The 19,843-nt window shown below is 38.9% G+C and overlaps 1 protein-coding gene across 1 annotated transcript in view; it reads left to right on the top strand.

Moving 5' to 3' along the window:
* The window catches only part of TM9SF3 (transmembrane 9 superfamily member 3), a 49,393-nt gene that overhangs the window by 13,468 nt on the left and 16,082 nt on the right, over nt 1-19,843 (top strand). The window contains exons 3-8 of the mRNA XM_059660956.1: nt 303-425; nt 5,711-5,871; nt 6,886-6,963; nt 11,510-11,641; nt 14,308-14,474; nt 16,183-16,277. Of these exons, the coding sequence (XP_059516939.1) occupies nt 303-425; nt 5,711-5,871; nt 6,886-6,963; nt 11,510-11,641; nt 14,308-14,474; nt 16,183-16,277 (756 nt within the window). The remainder of the gene's footprint in view (nt 1-302; nt 426-5,710; nt 5,872-6,885; nt 6,964-11,509; nt 11,642-14,307; nt 14,475-16,182; nt 16,278-19,843) is intronic.

Genomic DNA, 19,843 nt, shown 5'->3' with positions numbered 1-19,843 from the left:
GTTTTTGAAAACCTTACCCTTATTTACTGAAGAAGAGACTTATTCAGCTGTCGTAGCCTTTCTTCTTTCTTTAGATAGAGGGGGTCAGTTTTCATGGGCTATCAAAGTGGGATTTATTTTCCCTTCAGACTAAGCACTTTTAGATGAAAGAACAAGAACTGGCCAGGTGTTATTCCCTGAGAGTTGGCGGTTCCTTGGAGTCTTGTCAACGTTGCACCTCCAGTTGTATTTTTTCTTCTGTTACTTTTTTCTGTAACTATTTTGCAAACCAGTGTGTTAATTTGCATTTTTATTTTATGCAGATGATGTGATGCCAGCCACTTACTGTGAAATTGACTTAGATAAAGAAAAGAGAGATGCATTTGTATATGCTATCAAAAATCACTACTGGTACCAAATGTACATAGATGACTTACCAATATGGGGTGAGTATTGTATGTTATATTTAAAGTTTGAGAATATTTGCATAATAAGCAACATTTATGTAATGACTCTGTTAAGGTGATTATATACTAAATCAGTAAATGTGTTTTCACTGTTTTCCATAGCATAATTTTAATAGCAATTTTATGGTCCCCTGTTACTTGAAGGGTTTTTGACATTGCCAAACCTTAAGTGAAACTCCCTCAATATGTAATTTTTTTTTAGAATATCTTTTTTTATTGATTTTTTACAGAGAGGAAGGGAGAGGGATAGAAAGTTAGAAAAATCGATGAGAGAGAAACATCAATCAGCTGCCTCCTGCACACCTCCTACTGGGGATGTGCCTGCAACCAAGGTACATGCCCCTGACCGGAATTGAACCTGGGACCCTTCAGTCTGCAGGCTGACCCTCTATCCACTGAGCCAAACTGGTTAGGGCTCAATATGTAATTTTTATGCAGTATAACTTTTCCTATTCAAGGGCTTAAAAGTTGCTTTGAACAATCCAAAATATTTCCCCTCCCCCCATTTTTCTCACATCTTATTTTGACTTGCACTGCCAAATGCAATCAAAGGAACTAAATAGGACTTTGAAATTTTATTCTGGTTTTGTTTCATGTGCAACTGTGGTAGTATGTGGTAGTATGGGTAGTATGTGGTAGTATAGGTTCCTGAATGACTTGTTTTGCTAGCTCCTATGTTATTTTACAAAACTCTATATGTTTAAAATTTTTTTGTTTTAGCTTTTTTTCTGTTTAATTTTTTTGTTTAGTTTGTTTATCTCTATTAATGGAGAAGAGCTATGGCATAATCCAAACATTGTTTGTGTTAGACTTGTTAAGTTATTTAAACTGCGAAGCACAGCCAGCTATCATAGCTAGCATGTTTGGTCACATTTTTTTGTTAGTGGTTTTTGTGTTAGCCTTTTCTGGGTGGTGGTGGTGGTGATAGAATTGGAACACCTGTTTCTATGTAAAATTAATACTCTGATTCTTAAAATTGTTAGCAGACTACTATATTCATGAGCAGCAAACTGAAAGACTGCACATATAAATAAGATCAGAGTTTAGTGTGGTACTAAGATGAAATTTATACAAAAGTTAATCTTAGGATATAATTGTATGCATCATCGTTACTGTGTTGCATGTTAATTAGGTATAAATAGCAAGCATTTCATATAAATGACTGTAATTAGTATTACATTAAAACAGACATTTCTGTGATCAGTTCTGAGGGTATCAGGAAGACATTGAAATTTTGCTAATGATTTCTGAGCCTATAGTTCAGGAGAACCCATTAGTTTGGATTTCCTTTTTTTTGGTGAGATACCAGGCTCCTCTGCTAATCTTCTCCATTGCTTATGAGTTTCTTATCTGGAACCTTAGGTTTCTTTCAGTTATTTCTGTGGGCCTCCTTACAATATGTCAACTATACTTTCTTGTTTTAAATCTTCTTTAGCCCTGGGATTCCAGGGTCTGCCATATTTAGGGGAGATTCTTTTGGGTGTCCTAGAATGTCTGAACCATGTGAATTCTTCTCAGAAAATAATTTTTTATCTGGCTTTTCTTGGGGTAAAGGTTTGAAACCCTTTTAAAAGCCCCCTTGAGAATAGCTTTTTACTTGCTGTAATTGTATCTCTACCTCCAGAGTAGATAGATAAACAAACCTTGATGAAATTATTAGGATTTTATTATTTCTCTTCAACCCCAAACAAAACAAAACTGTATTACTTAAATCTGTACCAATTAGAGCAACTTTAGTTAATAAAAATAATCCTTTAAGAAATAATCTCCCCCTTTCCCCTCCCTCCCCATAATACTTTCATGAAATGCGTTGATCATAGAGGAAAGGCCTTAAGGATTAACTTTAAGCATAAGGCTCCTGGGAAGTATATAGGTTTGGGTAGGGAATATTGGATAAATAGCTGATAGTAGTATATGGGCACAAGAGATAGATCTTCAGCTACCACTTAACTGCCCTCACACTGTTTAGGTCTAACTCTTCCAATATCCTAGTTGTGATCAAAGTGATCATTTTAAACTATTGCCTCATTACCATTTATCTTCAACACTTCTTTCATTTTTTTTTATCTATCTATCTATCTATCTATCTATCTATCTATCTATCTCCTATCTAATAATAGACAAACATGGTAATTGACCGTACCTTCGCTATGCCTCCCATTGGCTAATCAGTGCGATATGCAAATGAACCGCCAACAAAGATAGCGGCTAATTTGCATACTGCAGGCAGGGCAGGTCTGTGCCATCCCGCCTGCCCCGCTGCCATCTAGGCCTGCTATTTGCCACCCGGGGCGGTGGGGTGGGACAGCGCCATCCCGCCTGCCCTGCCACCATCCGGCATCCCATGTGCGACCTGACCCAGGGCGGCAGGGCGGGACAGCATGGCTACTCTGTCACCCCAGCTTCCTCATCACAGCTCCCTTGGGGGCCTAAGCCTTTAGTTGGACATCCCCCGAGGGCTCCCTGGCTGCTAGAAGGATGTCTGACTGCAAGCTTAGGCCTGATCCCCTGGGGAGTGGGCCTAAGTCGACAGGTGAACATCCCCCAAGGGGTCCTGGACTGCAAATAGGCGCGGGCCGGGCTGAGGGGCTCCTCCTCCCCTCCAAGTGCACAAATTTTTGTGCACTGGGTCTCTAGTATATATATAAAAGGCTAAGCGACTGTCTGACCAGCTGGTAGGTATGACACGCACTGACCACCAGGGGGCAGACGTCTGCTCAATGCAGGAGCTGCCAAGCTGCAGTGACTTGGCAGCGGAGGTACTTGGGTGATGCACCCTGGAACCAGAGAGGAGGGAGCCCGATTCCGTGATGTGTCACCCGAGAGCCGCCCTCTCGCAATCCAGGACCCCTCGGGGGATGTCGAAGAGCCGGTTTTGGACCAGTCCCCGCAGGCCAGGCTGTAGGGACCCTGCTCACTCTGCAGATGCCCTTGTAGCCACAGCACAGCCCCAGGTGCGGCCGGCCAGGGAGGGGCCGCGGGAGGTTGGCTCCAGGGCATGTCCAGCCATCTCACCCAGTCCCGCCTCACCGGCCACCTTCTAATTAATTTCCTTTTCATGTGCACGAATCCGTGCACCAGGGCACTAGTTGAAGTATAATTGACTTATATTCATTTCAGATGTACAACATAGCAATTCAATATTTATATACATTATGCAGTGATCACCATGATCATAGTTATCTTTTGTCACCATCTAGAATTATTACAATACTAGAGGCCTGGTGCATGAATTTGTGACCGGGTGGAGTCCAGTCGGCCAGCCCCGATTGGAGCCGATTGGGGGCCGGGCCAGCGGTGGGGGGGGTAGGGAAGTTGGGGGGGAGGCTGTGGGAGCTTGGCCGGCCCCACCTCTGAAGGGGGGGCCTATCAGAGCCAGGCTGGCTGGGAGGAGGGGCCACAGGAGGTTGGCCAGCTGGCCCCACCCCTGACGGCCGGTTGGCTGGCCGCAGTGTGTGTCATAGTGACCAATCGTTCCGGTCGCTTGACTTTTATATATATAGATTATTGACTATATTCTCTATGCTGTTTGTTTCTTTCCAATGAATTATTTATTTTATAACTAGAAGTTTATACCCTTTAATCCTTTCATGTATATTGCCTATGTTCTCTTCTCCTGTCCCTCTGGCAACCACCAGTTTGTTCTCTGTATCTGAGTCTGTTTTTGTTTTGTTTTATTTGTTCATTTGTTTTGTTTTTTAGATTCCACATATAAATGAAGTCATATAGTATTTGTCTTTCTCTGTCTGACTAATTTCATTAAGCATTATACTCTCTAGGTCCATTTATGTTGTGGCAAATAGTAAGATTGCATTATTTTATATGGCTGAGTAGTATTCCATTGTGTATATGTACCACATCTTCTTTATCCATTCATCTATCATTGGATACTTAGGGTGTTTCCATATTTTGGCTATTGTAAATAATGCTGCAATGAACATAGGGGTGCTGAATTGGTGATGCTGAATTAGTGTTTTTGTTTTCTTTAAATAAATACCCCAAAGTGGAATTGCTGGGTTGTATTGTAGTTCTATTTTTATTAATTTTTTGAGGAACAGCATGAAGCTTCTAGTGATTGCACCAGTTTATATGCCCTCCAAAAGTGTCTGAGGGTTCCTTTTTCTTTACATCCTAACCAACACTTATTTTATGCCATTTTGATAATAGCCAGTCTGACAGGCGTGAGGTGGTATATCATGGTTTTGATGTGCATTTCCCTGCTGATTAGTGATGTTGAGCATCTTTTCATGTGCCTGTTGGTCATCTGTATGTCTTCTTTGGAAAAATGTCTGTTCAGGTCTTCTGCCCATTTAGATAATTTTTAAATTTATTTATTAAAGTGATTGAGGTGTCATTGGTCAACATGAACATACAGGTATGGTTTCTATGTCACAAGATCTGTATATTGCACCTTGGGCCCACTACCCAAAGTCAAATCTTCTCCTGTCACCGTATATTCTGCCCACTTTTAAGTTGGATTTTTTCTTCTTTTTTTGATATCTAGTTGTATGAGTTCTTTATATACTTTGGATATTAACCCTTTATTGGATAAACCATTTGCACATATCTTCTCCCCTTTTCAGTTTGTTGATGGTTTCCTTTGCTGTGCAAAAACTTTTTAATTTGGTGTAGTCCTATTTGTTTATTTTTGCTTTTGTTGCCCTTGCCTGAGGAGACATATTCAAAAAAATATTGCTAAGACTGATGTCAAAAAGTTTACTGCCTATGTTTTCTTCTAGGATGTTTATGATTCCAGGTCATCTTTCATTTTAATGTAGTCCAGAACTTGAGCTATAAAAAAAGAGGCATTTTAAGTTTTGGTACTCATATACACATATGCACAGCTTATTGAGAATGGGTAAATCAGGTTATTAGAGAAAGTACTGGACTGGGCCTGTGGAGACCTTAGTTTTAATTTTAATTTGACTACATTTTCTGAAATTTTGAACTGTTGTGGGTATACACAGATAAGGTGCTAATTATTATAATGAAGGTGCTACTAATGAACTTCAAGAATCAAATTAGTGATAGTTATATTGATAGGTTATATATCACTTTTTATTTTTTACCATGTGTGTTCATGGTTTGTGTTAGCCACGTAGTTAACAAAGAGTGGAAGTCCAGCCTGCAAATTTGCCTTATTCTAACTATGAGGAATAATGATAATATTGCTTTTTTATAAAAACATTTTATGATATTTTGGTTCTAACCTATTTTAAATATTAAGTGAAATTACCTTGTATAACGTGTTACTTCTTTTGTAGGTATTGTTGGTGAAGCAGATGAAAATGGAGAAGATTACTATCTTTGGACCTACAAAAAACTTGAAATAGGGTTTAATGGTAATCGAATTGTTGATGTTAATCTAACTAGTGAAGGAAAAGTGAAATTGGTTCCCAATACTAAAATCCAGATGTCATATTCAGTAAGTATTTAAATAATTTGATATAGGGAAGAAGGGTTTGTGACCTAATATAAAAAATTAAGTGCATTTTTCAATTTTAGTAAATGAAAATATAGCTTGAAATTGGGTGACAAGATATATTATTAAAACCATTTCCTCAATGTATGTAAGTAAGCCTCTTAAAAGCAAGGAGATTTGTTTCAGGTCTGTAGAAGTAGATACCAATTATGCATTTGCAGTACCTACCATTTGCTATAGCAAATTTTACTATTGTAACTGGGCAGCTAATGAACCTAGTCGTGTATTTTTATGGTTACAATTGAGATCGCAGTGTTCCTTGTTTTCTTTCCCTTTTACTATTTCAGATAGAGATGATGTTGTATTGAAAAGTACTGGATGAGTATAGTTTACTATTTTTGCTCTATCAATTGGAATAAAATGTTCCTGCAGAGTAAGAGCTTGTCAGAGTCCTTTGTGACTGTCAAGTTAATTCTCTTCCATTACAATTAAAAATAGTGTAAAGAAGAGAAATCTGATGTAGGTAGCTTCTCTCTTTGCCATTTTTTTTTTCTTCTGGTAACTGGAATGAGTCAATTGGTAGTAGCCAATTTTGAAAGTTTTTCAAGCTTTGTACGTATGTACCTACTGCAGATCATATTTGCCCAACTGAAGTAATGAAGAAATGTGATAATTGTAATAACTATTGCAATCTAAAGATAAAGACATACAGATTCTTATTTTAATTGGTCTGATTGAGTTCACATTTATTGAGTCAGAATATATAAGTCAGCAATAGTTAATTCTTGAAAACTGAAATGATTCTTCTAAGTAAAGTTGTAAGTTTTGTTATTACAGAGGAAAGTTGGTTATTTTATCATATATCTTTCAACTTCTGAAATTGGTAGTAATTTTCTACCATTTCTGTAATTTCTTATTCTAAGTATGTAAATCATTTCAAATTTTGCTCAGAGTTTTGTTATCAGATTATTAATTTGTTTACTGGCCTTGATTTTCAAATGAAAACTTTTTTTTCAGGTAAAATGGAAAAAATCAGATGTAAAATTTGAAGATAGATTTGACAAATACCTTGATCCATCTTTTTTTCAACACAGGGTAGGTAAATTGTGTATTTTAAGATAATCAATATGTGCTCCAATCAGTTTAACGAACATTAATGAGCATTTGCCATATGTAGGGCACTGTGCTAGCGCTGTGGATTTCAAAGATATAACTAATGAGCTCAGTGTGGAAAATATGATAGGAGAAGGTTTGGAGGGGAAAGTCAGAGTACAGTTTAGGACGTGTTTGTTTTGCAGTGTCTGTAAGACATTCAAATAGAGATACCGACTAACCAGTTGGATATATCAATCTGAGTTCAGTCAGGAGAGAGGTCTGGATAGAGATACAAATTTTGCAGCCATTGTAGTATATAAAGCTATGAGACTGGATGCAATTACCAGGGAAGAGTATGTAGAAATAGAAGAGGATTAAGGACTGAGCCCTGGGGGCAGTAATAAAAGTTTGGGAAGAATAGGGGAAAGAGAAATCAGCTAAGGGCTTTGAGGACATACCAGTAAAGTAGAGGGGGAAAGATTGTATGGTATTCCTGGAAATCAAGAGAAGAAAGTGTATAATGAAGGATAGAGAGATTAGTTCTGAATTGTTACTGATGGGTCAAGTAAGAAGGGTTCTGAAAGTGACTATCGGATTTACCCAGAGTCAGTGGTGAACTTGACAAAGTTGTTTTGGTGTGGTGGTGGGGCAAAATCTGAATAGAGCCATTGTAAGAGAATGAGAGGAGAAGATTTGAAGACAGCAAGTTTGTCTGGTAAAGAGAGCAAAGAAATGGTACAATAGCTAGTAGAAAAGTAGGAGTCAGGAGATTTTCTTTTTTTGAGATGTAAGAAAAACATGTTTATATGTTGAATAGGGTTCAGTAGAGAGTGCAAAATGGACAGTGCAGGAAAACAGGGGAGAATTAACTACAGGTTTTCCTTAAGTAGGCAGGATGGGATCTATCACATAAGTGCAAGGATTGTTTCTAATACAATGACTACAAGTGCAGGCTTAGGCGCTAGAGCTGATACAGTCTGTCTGCCACCAACTATAACCTTGGTCAGATTACTCAGTTCTTGAGCTTCTGTCTCCTTAGTAGTGAAGCAAGGATTATAATACATTGCGTAATTGCTGTGAAATTCCATTTGATAGTGTATTATAAAGTACCTCGTTCATGTTTGACACATAGCAGGTGCTCAGTACTGGCAGCACTGGTGCTGTAGTTAGCTCTTCATCTCCAGTGTGAAAATTCATGACAAACCTGGGCTCTGCTTTAAGATTAGCAACACTAGAGGGTGCTGGAGTCAGCAGTTTGTGGAGTTAGTAACTCATTTGTGACATCTGATTTCTTTATTATTTTAAAAAAACATTCCTTATAATTAAAAATCACAGTACATCATCGTTTTTTGAATTAGTGGATATTATGAAGTGTCAGGTTATTAGTGGTACATTATAATAGGTATTGGCTTGAAGTTCAAATATTTGATTAGAAAATACAGAATTTTGTTAGAAATATTAGCAGTATAAGATCATCTTTTCTCTTTTGTCTTTTTTTGGGTCATTAATTTTCCAGGTTGGGAACAAAATAAAATCTTGGGAAAAGCCTATAATTATAGGCTGCTTTTATAAATTTTGAATGATACTTTTGTGATAAACAAGTTTATGTAACCTTTTTTTTTTTGCAAATATTTCAAAATTAATGCATTCATTATTTTCTTTATAATATTAGTAAGTATACATTAAATTGTTGAATGAAGAAAGAGATCTCATGAAGAGGCAGGGGCAATTGGCTGTCTCCTGTTTTTCGGGGAGAGCCATAGACTTGTCACTTGCCTGAATCCTCAGGGTGGGTAACAGCCAGGGCTGTCTTTCACACGAGTGCACAACTCAGCATATTACCCGCAGTTAAAATCTATCCTAATTATAGAAGACAGTGTCTTCTTCATGTTAAAAAGTCTATGTATGTACTTGCAAAAGTTTAGCGCAGGAGTATGTCTATGAATAACTAGACTATGTCAATGAGAGATTGTATGGAAGAAAGGGTTGTTGAGTTGGACTTTAAACGGTAGTAGAATTTTCAAATGTGGACAGAAGCAGATCCCATGTGAAAGGAATTACAAGAAAGCTACATAGGTGGAAATGAGTATGCTGTACTTGTGGGTCACTGAGGAAGAATATGCCTGATTGGAATATAGGATACAATGGAAAGAAAGGTTGGCTAAATAAAGTGAGGTGGCCATATTACAGAGGGTACAGAATATTAGGGAAATAGCTTACGTTTGATATGTGAGAAAATAGGGAGTCACTATAAGTTTTAGAGCAGTGATATATGAACATGATGTTTCAGAAAAATTCACTGGGTAACTTTTTTTTTTTTTTAATATATTTTATTGATTTTTTACAGAGAGGAAGGGAGAGTTTTTTATAGAGAGTTAGAAACATCAATCAGCTGCCTCCTGCACACCCCCTACTGGGTATATGCCCGCAACCAAGGTACATGCCCTTGACCGGAATCGAACCCGGGACCCTTGAGTCTGCAGGCCGACGCTCCATCCACTGAGCCAAACCAGTTAGGGCCTGGGTAACTTTTTATAGAACAGTTTGAAAGGAAGGGGAGAGACCAAAAATAAAGAAGGCCAACTAGGAGCCCACTAGAATTATCAGGGCGTGAGGGGATGGCATGGGAATGGAGAGGAAGGGTTAGATGCAAGAGACATTCCAAAGTTTAAGAAAAAAAAAAGGTTAGTGATTATTACCAAGGAAGGATTAAGGAGAAGGAAGAACCAGAGATAATTTCAGATTCTCAAAGCCAAATGTTAGTATCATTAGTAGAAGTTAGAAGTCAGAAGAGAGTTGTTATATGTGAGGTGGAAGATTAATAGTTTATTTTAGGGCAGTCTGAAATTCCAGAAAGACATTCAAGTGGAAATGATCAGAATTAGCTAAAGTCTGAAACATGAATGGGAGAAAGAGAGCTAGAGATTTGGGGCGGGGTGGGGTAGGTGGCAGAGGGTGTTACCATCATCATTGGAATTCTAGTTAAAAGTTCTGAGAGCCCCAGGAAGTTTCTGCTGAGTACCAAGACTGAAGCTTTCGGAAAAGTTCACAAAGGTGGGAGGAGCCGGCATCAAGGATGAAAGAGGAGAAGCAGCAGTTAGTGAAGTAGGATGGAATAGTGTCAGCAAAGATCAAACATGGCAGGGAGAGCAAGGAGAGTGGGGGCAACTAATTGACCGCTGAATCACTGAATTGACTTAGATGTTCATTGCAGATCTTTGAGAGAAATTTTGTGGGACAAAGTGAGATGGCATTGTGTTTAGGAGTAAGTGGGGGAAAATAGGGATGTAGTCTCATTTGAAAAGTGTTGCCATTGAAAGGAGGGAGGTAAAAAGATTGAAACAGTGAGTAGACAAAAGATCAAACAAACACTTTAAAAGATAATAGTAATAACAACTTAAAATTTTTCTAGTGTTTTACTATATGTCAGGCACTATGCTATATGCTTTACATTCATTATCTTGCTTAAAACAAATAACAATCCCAGGTAGTAGGTACTATTACAGATAGGGACCTTTGGAGATTACTGATGGTGGGGAGAAAGGTGTAAGTTTTGGGGTTCAAAATGAGAGGAGTGGTGTATGAGGAGAAACAATTTCTAGGAGATTGATAGGAGGAATAAAAGGCTAGGAGGATAAATACAAAAAAATAAATGAAATTGGGGCCTTGAATCTTTTCTATTTTGGGAATTGAAATGTAAAGGAATTACTGGACAGTGCTCCAGACCTAGTGGAAGCCAGATGCACTCAGTTCTGAGAGGCACTCAGAGATACCGTAGTGCCTTGTGATTATATGAATCAGGATGTGGACATAATTTTGTGACAAATGTGTGAGTGAAATCAAAGTCAAGAGCCTTGGGAACATTATGAAACTATGGGGTACCTTAGTGTTCTCTGCGCCATGGAGAGCTTATTTGGAAAGGAGTGAATAATGATGGCAGCAGAGTGAGAGGACAAACTGAAAGTGAAGCAGATGATTCAGGAAGGTGGCCTACCTCCATGCCCGCCAACTATGATGGTTTAATCTTGGTATTCAAAGGAGATTTTCAGATTGTTGCTCAGTTAGAGGGAAGGAAACTAACATTTATCATTCATTGCTCTGTGCCAGACATGGTGCCATACTTTTTACATGTTATTAAACCATACAGATTACAAGATAGTATTATTTTCTTCATTTATAGGGATATTGGGGTCACATGCTAGAAATTGGCAGAGCCTGAACTACCCAGGTCTGTTTGCCTTTAAAGCTCCAGGTTCTTCTCTGTAATGCTGACTAGTCTATGTTTTAAAGCCAAATTATACTTTATTTGTATAATAAATTTGATTGTGAAAATCTCAATAAACAATATCATGTTCTTAGTGTATCTGAAACTTACTGAAAACAAATTCCATTGTATCGTGAATACTCATCCCCAGTGTGTCTGAAGTTTAGATTTTTATGTAAAAGTTTAAAATTTTTTTTTGTATTAGCATCCCATGGTCTTCATGGGACCTGTGAATTTTGTGACTGCTATTTTTATGTAAGTAATATTTTCTGTTCTTTTTAGATTCATTGGTTTTCAATTTTCAACTCCTTCATGATGGTTATCTTCTTGGTGGGATTAGTTTCAATGATTTTAATGAGAACTTTAAGAAAAGATTATGCTCGGTACAGTAAAGAAGAAGAAATGGATGACATGGTGAGCATACATTTTATATTGTACTTATAAAAACAAATTAACTCAATATTACTGTGTTTTGAATGTTGGATAGTAGGTCCACAATCTTGAGGTCAGGTAATTTTCAGAATTCAGAATTTTCAGGTTTTAGAAAGGTGTAAACTCTTGGTGGGGATCTCTAATCAAATCTTAATTTTTTTCAGCAAAACATATGAATGTTCACCCTAGGTGGGATAAACAGTATAAATAACCCATTGTTAATTCAGTCCAAGTTTTGCCTCAAAATAAGGATATACCAAATTTATGAAACAAACTCAGTTTTCAGAGCTTTTGATTTTAAAATTGCAACTAGGAGGTTGTATATCTGTGTTGGTGTCTTTCTAATACTATTAAATATTGTATACAATTCAGGAAGTTGGCAAAAGTATTAATTCACATTTAGTTTAAAACAAATGGGACTACATCAATAGGGAGGTGTTTGTTTTCTACATATTTTTACAAAATTACAGACCAACTAGTGCCCCGGTGCACGGATTCGTGCACATTGAAAGGAAATTAATTAGAAGATGGCCAGCGTGGCGGGACTCAGTGAGACGGGTCAGACACGCCCTCGAGCCAACTTCCCATGGTCCTGCCCCGGCCAGCCGAACCTGGGCAACACCTCGGCTCAAAGGGCGTCTGCAGAGTGAGTGGGGTCCCTCTGGCAGGTGGGATCCCTTGGCCTGGCCTGCAGGGATCAGGCCAAAACCGGCTCTCCAACATCCCCTGAGGGGTCCTGGATTGCAGATTGCAAGAGGGCAGTTCTCGGGTGACTCATCCTGGAACCCTAGGGTGCGTCACCTGAGAACTGCCGCTGCCAAGTCACTGCAGCTCGGCAGCTCCTGCCTTGAGTGTCTGCCCCCTGGTGGTCAGTGAGCATCATAGCTACCAGTCAGAGCATCTACCCCCTGGTTGTCATTGCGCATCATAGCTACTGGTTGGATGGTTGCTTAGCCATATATATATATATATAGATATACTAGGGGCCCGGTGCACGAAATTCGTGCACTGGGTGTGTGTGTGTGGGGGGAGTGTCCCTCAGCCCAGCCTGCCCCCTCTCACATACTGGGAGCCCTCAGGCGTTGACCCCCATCATCCTCCAATCGCAGGATCGGCCCCTTGCCCAGGCCTGACGCCTCTGGCCTAGGCATCCGGCCCGGGTAGCGGGGGGTGCCGCGATCGCGCGGGCTCCGCCCCTGCCCCTGCAGGATGCCTCTGGCTGAGGCGTCCGGCCCGGGCAGCAGGGACCCACAGCTGCAGCGGCCCCGCGATCGTGGGCTTCGCTTTAGGCCCAGGCAAGGGGCCCCTAGCTCCTGGGACTGCCAGCTTCGACCGTGCCCAGCTCCCATCGCTGGCTCCACCCCTACTTCCTGCTATCACTGGCCAGGGCGGAAAAGGCACCTGATTCTCCGATCATGGCTGGGGGGCAGGGCAAAGGCGGCCCCAGGGCCACCTTTGCCCTGCCCCCCAGCTCTTAGCTCCCCCCTGGGTTTCCGATCACTGTCAGTGGCAGGGGGCTTCTTCCTGCTTTCCCTTTCGCCTCCCTGCATTGTGCCTACATATGCAAATTAACCGCCATCTTGTTGACAGTTAACTGCCAATCTTAGTTGGCAGTTAATTTGCATATAGCCCTGATTAGCCAATGAAAAGGGTATCGTCGTATGCCAATTACCATTTTTCTCTTTTATTAGTGTTGATATTGTGAGGAAAAAATGTATTCTGTAGGATGTTAATGGCTGTTCTATGAAGATTTGCTCCATCATTAAATAAGTTGGGAAACAGTTAAAGAGATTTAAATTTTAATATGCTAATGTGCATTGTGAAGTATCAGAGGGTAGATAAAATATTTGGTGCTTCTCAAACATATCTGACCAGGATCTCCCCCCACAAAGTCAGATTATCCTGAGGGGCTGATATTTCTTTAAAAAGATTGTTTTAGATACTTGTTTACTCAGGTTGGAAAGAAAATTAACCAAAGAACATGTATGCATAATTCGTAGATACAGATAATAGCATGGGGAAGGTCTGAGGTGGGGTGGAGGTTAGGTAGAGGTGGGAAAAAAGGGAAAAAATGGAAGACATCTGTAATATTGTCAACAATAAAAATAAAAAATATAAGGGAAAACAGAGTATCTTAAAAATACCATTTATTTAAAAAATTATTATTCAACTGTTCAATATTTTCCCCATATGTTTTCTTAGATTCCAGACTATAAAGGACATTTCTGCACTGTTAGGGCATCTAGTACTGGTTTTGATACTCTTCTTCTTTTCCACCTGGCCCCTGGTCACATATGAGGCACAGTCATGATGCAAATGCAAGAGTAGTGTCTGAAAGTGATGTTAAGAGTGTCAGTGTGCTATTCTCCCAATTTCACCATTTCTTTTTGCTGTAGACTATTTTCTTTTTTCATTCTTTGATATTTCTCGGAGCAGAATCAGAAAGCACCTTCCCGGACCTCAGTAAAAGTTATTAAGGCAGTGATTATTTTAAATTTGACATTTTTTTTTCTTGATATGTTGAACACCTTTAAATAGCTGTAAGTTTGGAGAGAGGAAACTTACAATTCTAATTATAGTTTTCACTTATTTTCTGTATTTTCATTCTGAATGATTTTTCTCTTCTGTCTACATATTTATGTATTTAGGATAGAGACCTAGGAGATGAATATGGATGGAAGCAGGTGCATGGCGATGTATTTAGACCGTCAAGTCACCCACTGATATTTTCCTCTCTCATTGGTTCTGGATGTCAGATATTTGCTGTTTCTTTCATTGTTATTATTGTTGCAATGATAGAAGATTTATATACAGAGTAAGTGCTTGTACTTTATTACTTTTTGTTGCTCTTGAATCATTTTAATAATTGGAACCTTTTAAAAAGTCAGGCATAATTAAATATTTGCTTATTACAATTCTTAGAATTTAAATAGCATAAATGTCATTATTGAGACAAATTAAATAATGAACAGTAATCTTCATGTATAAGTATATTTTTCTGTTAAATGCTAAAACTTACTAGCCTTACTGAACATTTTGGTTGGTTAATAAAGATTATGTCCCATTAGAGGTATGAGAGAGTTACTTGAGTCCAGAACTATTTGACAAAGTGTATAAGGCATTTTTTTTTTTTTAAGCCAAAGATCCAGTTAGATCTTCATAAGAAGCACAAGGTTTGCACAGTACTTCTTTTTTTTTTTTTTAAATATATTTTATTGATTTTTTACAGAGAGGAAGGGAGAGAGATAGAGAGTTAGAAACATTGATCAGCTGCCTCCTGCACATCCCCTACTGGGGATGTGCCCGCAACCCAGGTACATGCCCTTGACCGGAATCGAACCTGGGACCTTTCAGTCCGCAGGCCAACGCTCTATCCACTGAGCCAAACCGGTTCTGGCTGCACAGTACTTATTATATTTTCTATATATAGAACATATTTTGCCTTCCTAGTTATAGTGAGTTTCAGAAATGGTATTTATTGTTAGTGGGTTAAATACATTTCTGTGTTATGTCAAGTGATACTGTCACTTAATTTAATTTTTCTCTTTGCAATTAGGCATTTAAAAAATTTTGTCTAGTTTTACTCAAGAGGGTTGGTCTGAATATCCTAGATATCATTATTGCAAGGGGAGGTTAGAAATTGTTGAACTGAATGAAGTTGATTAGTGGACCAATGCAACTTTTAACTGTATAAGGAAAACTAAATAAAAAAAAGTCTCATTGTTATACCATTTAAAGTAATAACAATAATGTAATAGATTATACTACTTATGTTGTATTTCTGTCAGCAGGCAAGAACCTTAAGCAGTTAAATTATAAAGAGGAGTATTCTAATTATTTTTCTTAACAGATGAATATCCTTTTCCATATGATGTGATTGGCTCACAGGGTTGCAAAATCAGTTTTAGTGCCAGCTTCTAATATTTGCCAAAGAAATATAATATACAGGGTGGGAAAATGTAGGTTTACAGTTGAGTTCATGAAACAGTTTTTTCATGTATTAATTGTATTATTTTCCATATAAACAACTATAAACCTGTTTTTCCCCCTCCCTGTATTTCTTCAGAATATATTATGAAATTTACTGCAGTTTTTAAAAAAATGAGGATCATCATCCTGTACCATTTAAGTGTAATTTTAACTGGAAATTCATTCACTAGGCAATCTTTTGAGGTCCTTTGCAGTCCAGGGTGGTATTTATATTTTTATTGATTGATTTTAGAGAGGGGGGGGAAGTGGTGGAGACAGAGACAGACAGACATCGATTTGTTGCTCCACCCATTTGTTCATTCATTGGTTGATTCTTGTGTGTATCCTGACCAGGGATCGAACCCCCGCACCCTTGGTGTTATCAGGATAATGCTCTAACCAACTGAGCTACCCAGCCAGGACCTAGGATGATATTTTTGTGTTCCTGTTAAATTTAACTTTGAAATTAAACTGATGTTAATGTGATAGGTTATATGATATGTTCTTCAAGTTGTTGGTTTTAGTTTATCTTACACATCTTTTCACCTTCTTAGGAGGGGATCAATGCTCAGTACAGCCATATTTGTCTATGCTGCTACGTCTCCAGTGAATGGTTATTTTGGAGGAAGTTTGTATGCGAGACAAGGAGGTAACTTAAGGGTTATCAATTTGTATTTTTAATTATAGATGCTAATATTTTATGGTGAGGTACTTCAAATTTAAAACAGGCAATACAGGCATTGTAAAATTCTTTGCTATCCCATTTCACATAATCTCCTTCAAACCTATTATGTGTTCTATCTAGCCTTTATGGGTCCTCCTTGCATTTTATTTCCCAAAATTGTGAACAATGAATAGATTTTTTCCATTGCTTACTAAGCAGTTAGGTCTGAGGAACATGTAGTAGAAAGTATATATAAGTTATTGATATTATTTTACTTTGAGGTGCCTAGCTCCCTACATGTGCTCCATGGGAGGCCTCCACATAGAGTTTATAGCTTTATAGTTGAATATAAAGGCATGTTTCATGGTTTATGGATAAAGTGTGGACAGTGGAAAGAGAATAGGAAGTATAGCTCTTTATTTCTGTTGACTCTTAAATGTTTATCGAAGGACCCTGCACAAAGATTTCTGTTATTCTGTGTCACAGTCTTTTGCTTATGAGCACTTTTATTTTAAATACTCCCTTGTTTCTTTTGTGACCTGGAATGATGGGGAATACATGGGTGATACAAGGGTACTTGATTTTTGGTGTTTCTTTCTATGATGACATTTGAGGGTCCTTGGGTTATTTGTTTTCCCTGTAATTGTCAAGGTCAGAAATGTGCTGAAAGTAGTAGATTTGGATAGTTCAGGTTATGAATGAAGGACCTGAAAATCACATTCCTAAGGATAAGACTTCCTAATGTGATTTTTCTCAGCTGATCCTAAGCAATGTCAGCATTAGGTGATTCTGTTTTAGTAGATCAGACTTATTGGTTATAGGAGTTCAGCGTAAAATCATTGAAAATTCCTCCAGGAAATCCTAGTTTATCATTTCTTTTTATTGTTCTGTACCTTCAATTTAGGTAATTCTTTGGATTGCCTGAGGTAGTATCATCATGAATTCCTGAGTATTTTAGTTAGGTGGTCAGCCTCTACATTCTACCTCCAAAAAGGGAGAAATGAGTCTTATCCTATAGGACAGTGATGGCGAACCTTTTGAGCTCGGCGTGTCAGCATTTTGAAAAACCCTAACTTAACTCTGGTGCTGTGTCACATATAGACATTTTTTGATATTTGCAACCATAGTAAAACAAAGATTTATATTTTTGATATTGACTTTATGTATTTAAATGCCATTTAACAAAGAAAAATCAACCAAAAAAATGAATTCGCCTGTCACCTCTGATACGCGTGTCATAGGTTCGCCATCACTGCTATAGGACTACCATCCTGAGGAAATAAGGATGCCTAAAGCAACTTCTATTTTGAATTTGATCTGAAAACTAGTTAGACTGAGATTTTTACAGTTGATGAGCCCCCAGAAAAGTCTCCACAGCAGAAACAGATTTATTTAAAACAGGAATTTTATTCCTATGTGGACATAAATTTGCTTTTAATCTGATTGCAAGTTAAGAACACCCAGCCAGACTTAACTATACTTATGCTTGAAAGCTGACAGAGTTCAAACAAAAGCCCCTAGGAGTATCAAATCTTACCAAGAATAATCTAAAGGTTATTGTCTGATTGACAGTGCCCTGAGGAGGCCTGATTGTGTCCTGGTATGAAGCCAGGTTAATATAGAGGTCAGCTCAGAGAATCAAGAATTTTCAGAGTTAAGGATTTGAACGACAATGAAGCTCAGGGCCTTCACACTGTTCTCAATGCACTGGATAATGCTCCAGACCCAATTTGAAGCTGGGGGTGGCCTGGGACTTGAGCAGAATGTCCAAGAGCATGGTGAATGGTAGGAAACACTGCAGTGCAGATTCCTGGGCTACTGGTTGTACCCTGTGGAATGTAGGTGGGATTCTTTCTGACTGTTGGAAGGAAAGAGAGATAGAGTTTAATATGGAATTTATTAATTCTTGCCTGAATCTGAGAAAATAATGGAAAGTACAGGAAAAGAAAGTGCCAGGAAACACTTAGAATTTAATCGGAGAAATAATACATAACATTAATTAGTTGCTACCCTTTTGGTGTTGTTCAAATGGTGGGTATTTGGAAGGGAGGGGTTCTTGAAACTTCACTGAGAAAGAAATTAAATAAAGGAGAAAGTTCAGAGTCAAGGAGTTTTTCTTGAGAAATGTAAAGATTTGGGGTAGTACCTCTATGAGACAGATACTTAAAAAGAGCTTTATATAGAAAAAGAAAACAAAAATTAGGTTATTGTTTGTATTTTCTCTTGTGTTTTCTGTTTGGGTCACTATTGCTTATGATTGTGGGGCTGAACGATAACAGTGAGCCAGTGTTAAATCTGTCCAGTTTGTCCCTAAGCAGTATGAAGATGCCTCCATGGCAGTGTGCTTGCTTGTGTGCTGGGGTCCAACCCCAGCAGGTCCAGGGGTCCCCAAAGGTGTGGACGGAGCCGGCGAAGAAGGAATGACACGGAGACAGCGTTCAGTTGATCAGCAGCCTAGCCAGGATCTCTAGCCAGGATCTCCAGCCAAGTTCTGTTCAGGATCTCCAGCGAAGTTCTGGTCAGGATCTCCAGCCAGGTTCTGTGTCCATGTTCTCTTGCTAGGTTCTCCAGCCAGGTTCTCCAGGTTCTCCAGCCAGGTTCTGTAGCCATGTTCCCTCGCTAGGTTCTGTCCAGGTTCTCCAGCCAGGTTCTGTAGCCATGTTCCCTCGCTAGGTTCTGTCCAGGTTCTCCAACCAGGTTCGGTCACCATGTTCTAGTCAGGTTCTCTTGCCATGTTTTATCCAGGTACTGTAGCCAGGTTCTGTCTCTAGGATTTTCAGCCAGGTTCTCTCGCTAGGTTCTGTCTCTAGGTTCTGTGGCCAGTTTCTGTCCAGGATCTTTTGCCATGTTCTGTCTCTAGGTTCTGTCTCTAGGTTCTGTGGCCAGTTTCTGTCCAGGATCTTTTGCCACATTCTCTCGCTAGGTTCTGTCTCTAGGTTCTGTGGCCAGTTTCTGTCCATGATCTTTTGCCATGTTCTCTCCAGCGAAGTTCTTCTGTCTCTAGGTTCTGTGTGTAGGTTCTGTGTCTCTTGGTTCTGTCTTCTAAGTTCTGTGTCTACATTCTGTGTCCTGTTGTCTTGTTACATCTGTATTTATACCAGTTGATTCCAGTTCTATCAATCTCTATTCCAAAGATTAGGGCGTTTCTTATCTCCATTCCAGGGAGTAAAGATTATGTAGCTTAAGCATGATTGTTCGTAGTTAAAGTGATTAATTACCCGCCTGGCACTTAGTTAAGGGGTTTTATTCCCTCCCTAACTTCAGGGGAAAATCCCTACCTGGGGAAACAACCTTTCTCAGAGAGGTGACCTTGGTTAAAACACATAGTGCCAAGAAGGTGAGCAAACATATTAAGAACAGTATGCCATATATGCCAGGTCCCTTGAAACAGCAAGGATGGACTGGCTCCCGGCACTTGTGCCCTCTGCTGTGTTATAGAAAGGTAGCTCAGGGTGCTTTCTTGGTCACTGAATGGGATTTAAAAATTCTTATTGCTTAGTTTAAAAATGACTTCCCTTTGTTGTTTAAATAATAGGTGCTCACCGCATAGA

The sequence above is a fragment of the Myotis daubentonii genome, chromosome 13 (assembly GCF_963259705.1).
Source record: "Myotis daubentonii chromosome 13, mMyoDau2.1, whole genome shotgun sequence".
Classification (NCBI taxonomy): domain Eukaryota; kingdom Metazoa; phylum Chordata; class Mammalia; order Chiroptera; family Vespertilionidae; genus Myotis; species Myotis daubentonii.
The sequence above is the reverse complement of the archived record's forward strand: the minus strand, read 5'-3'. Positions and strand labels throughout refer to the sequence as shown.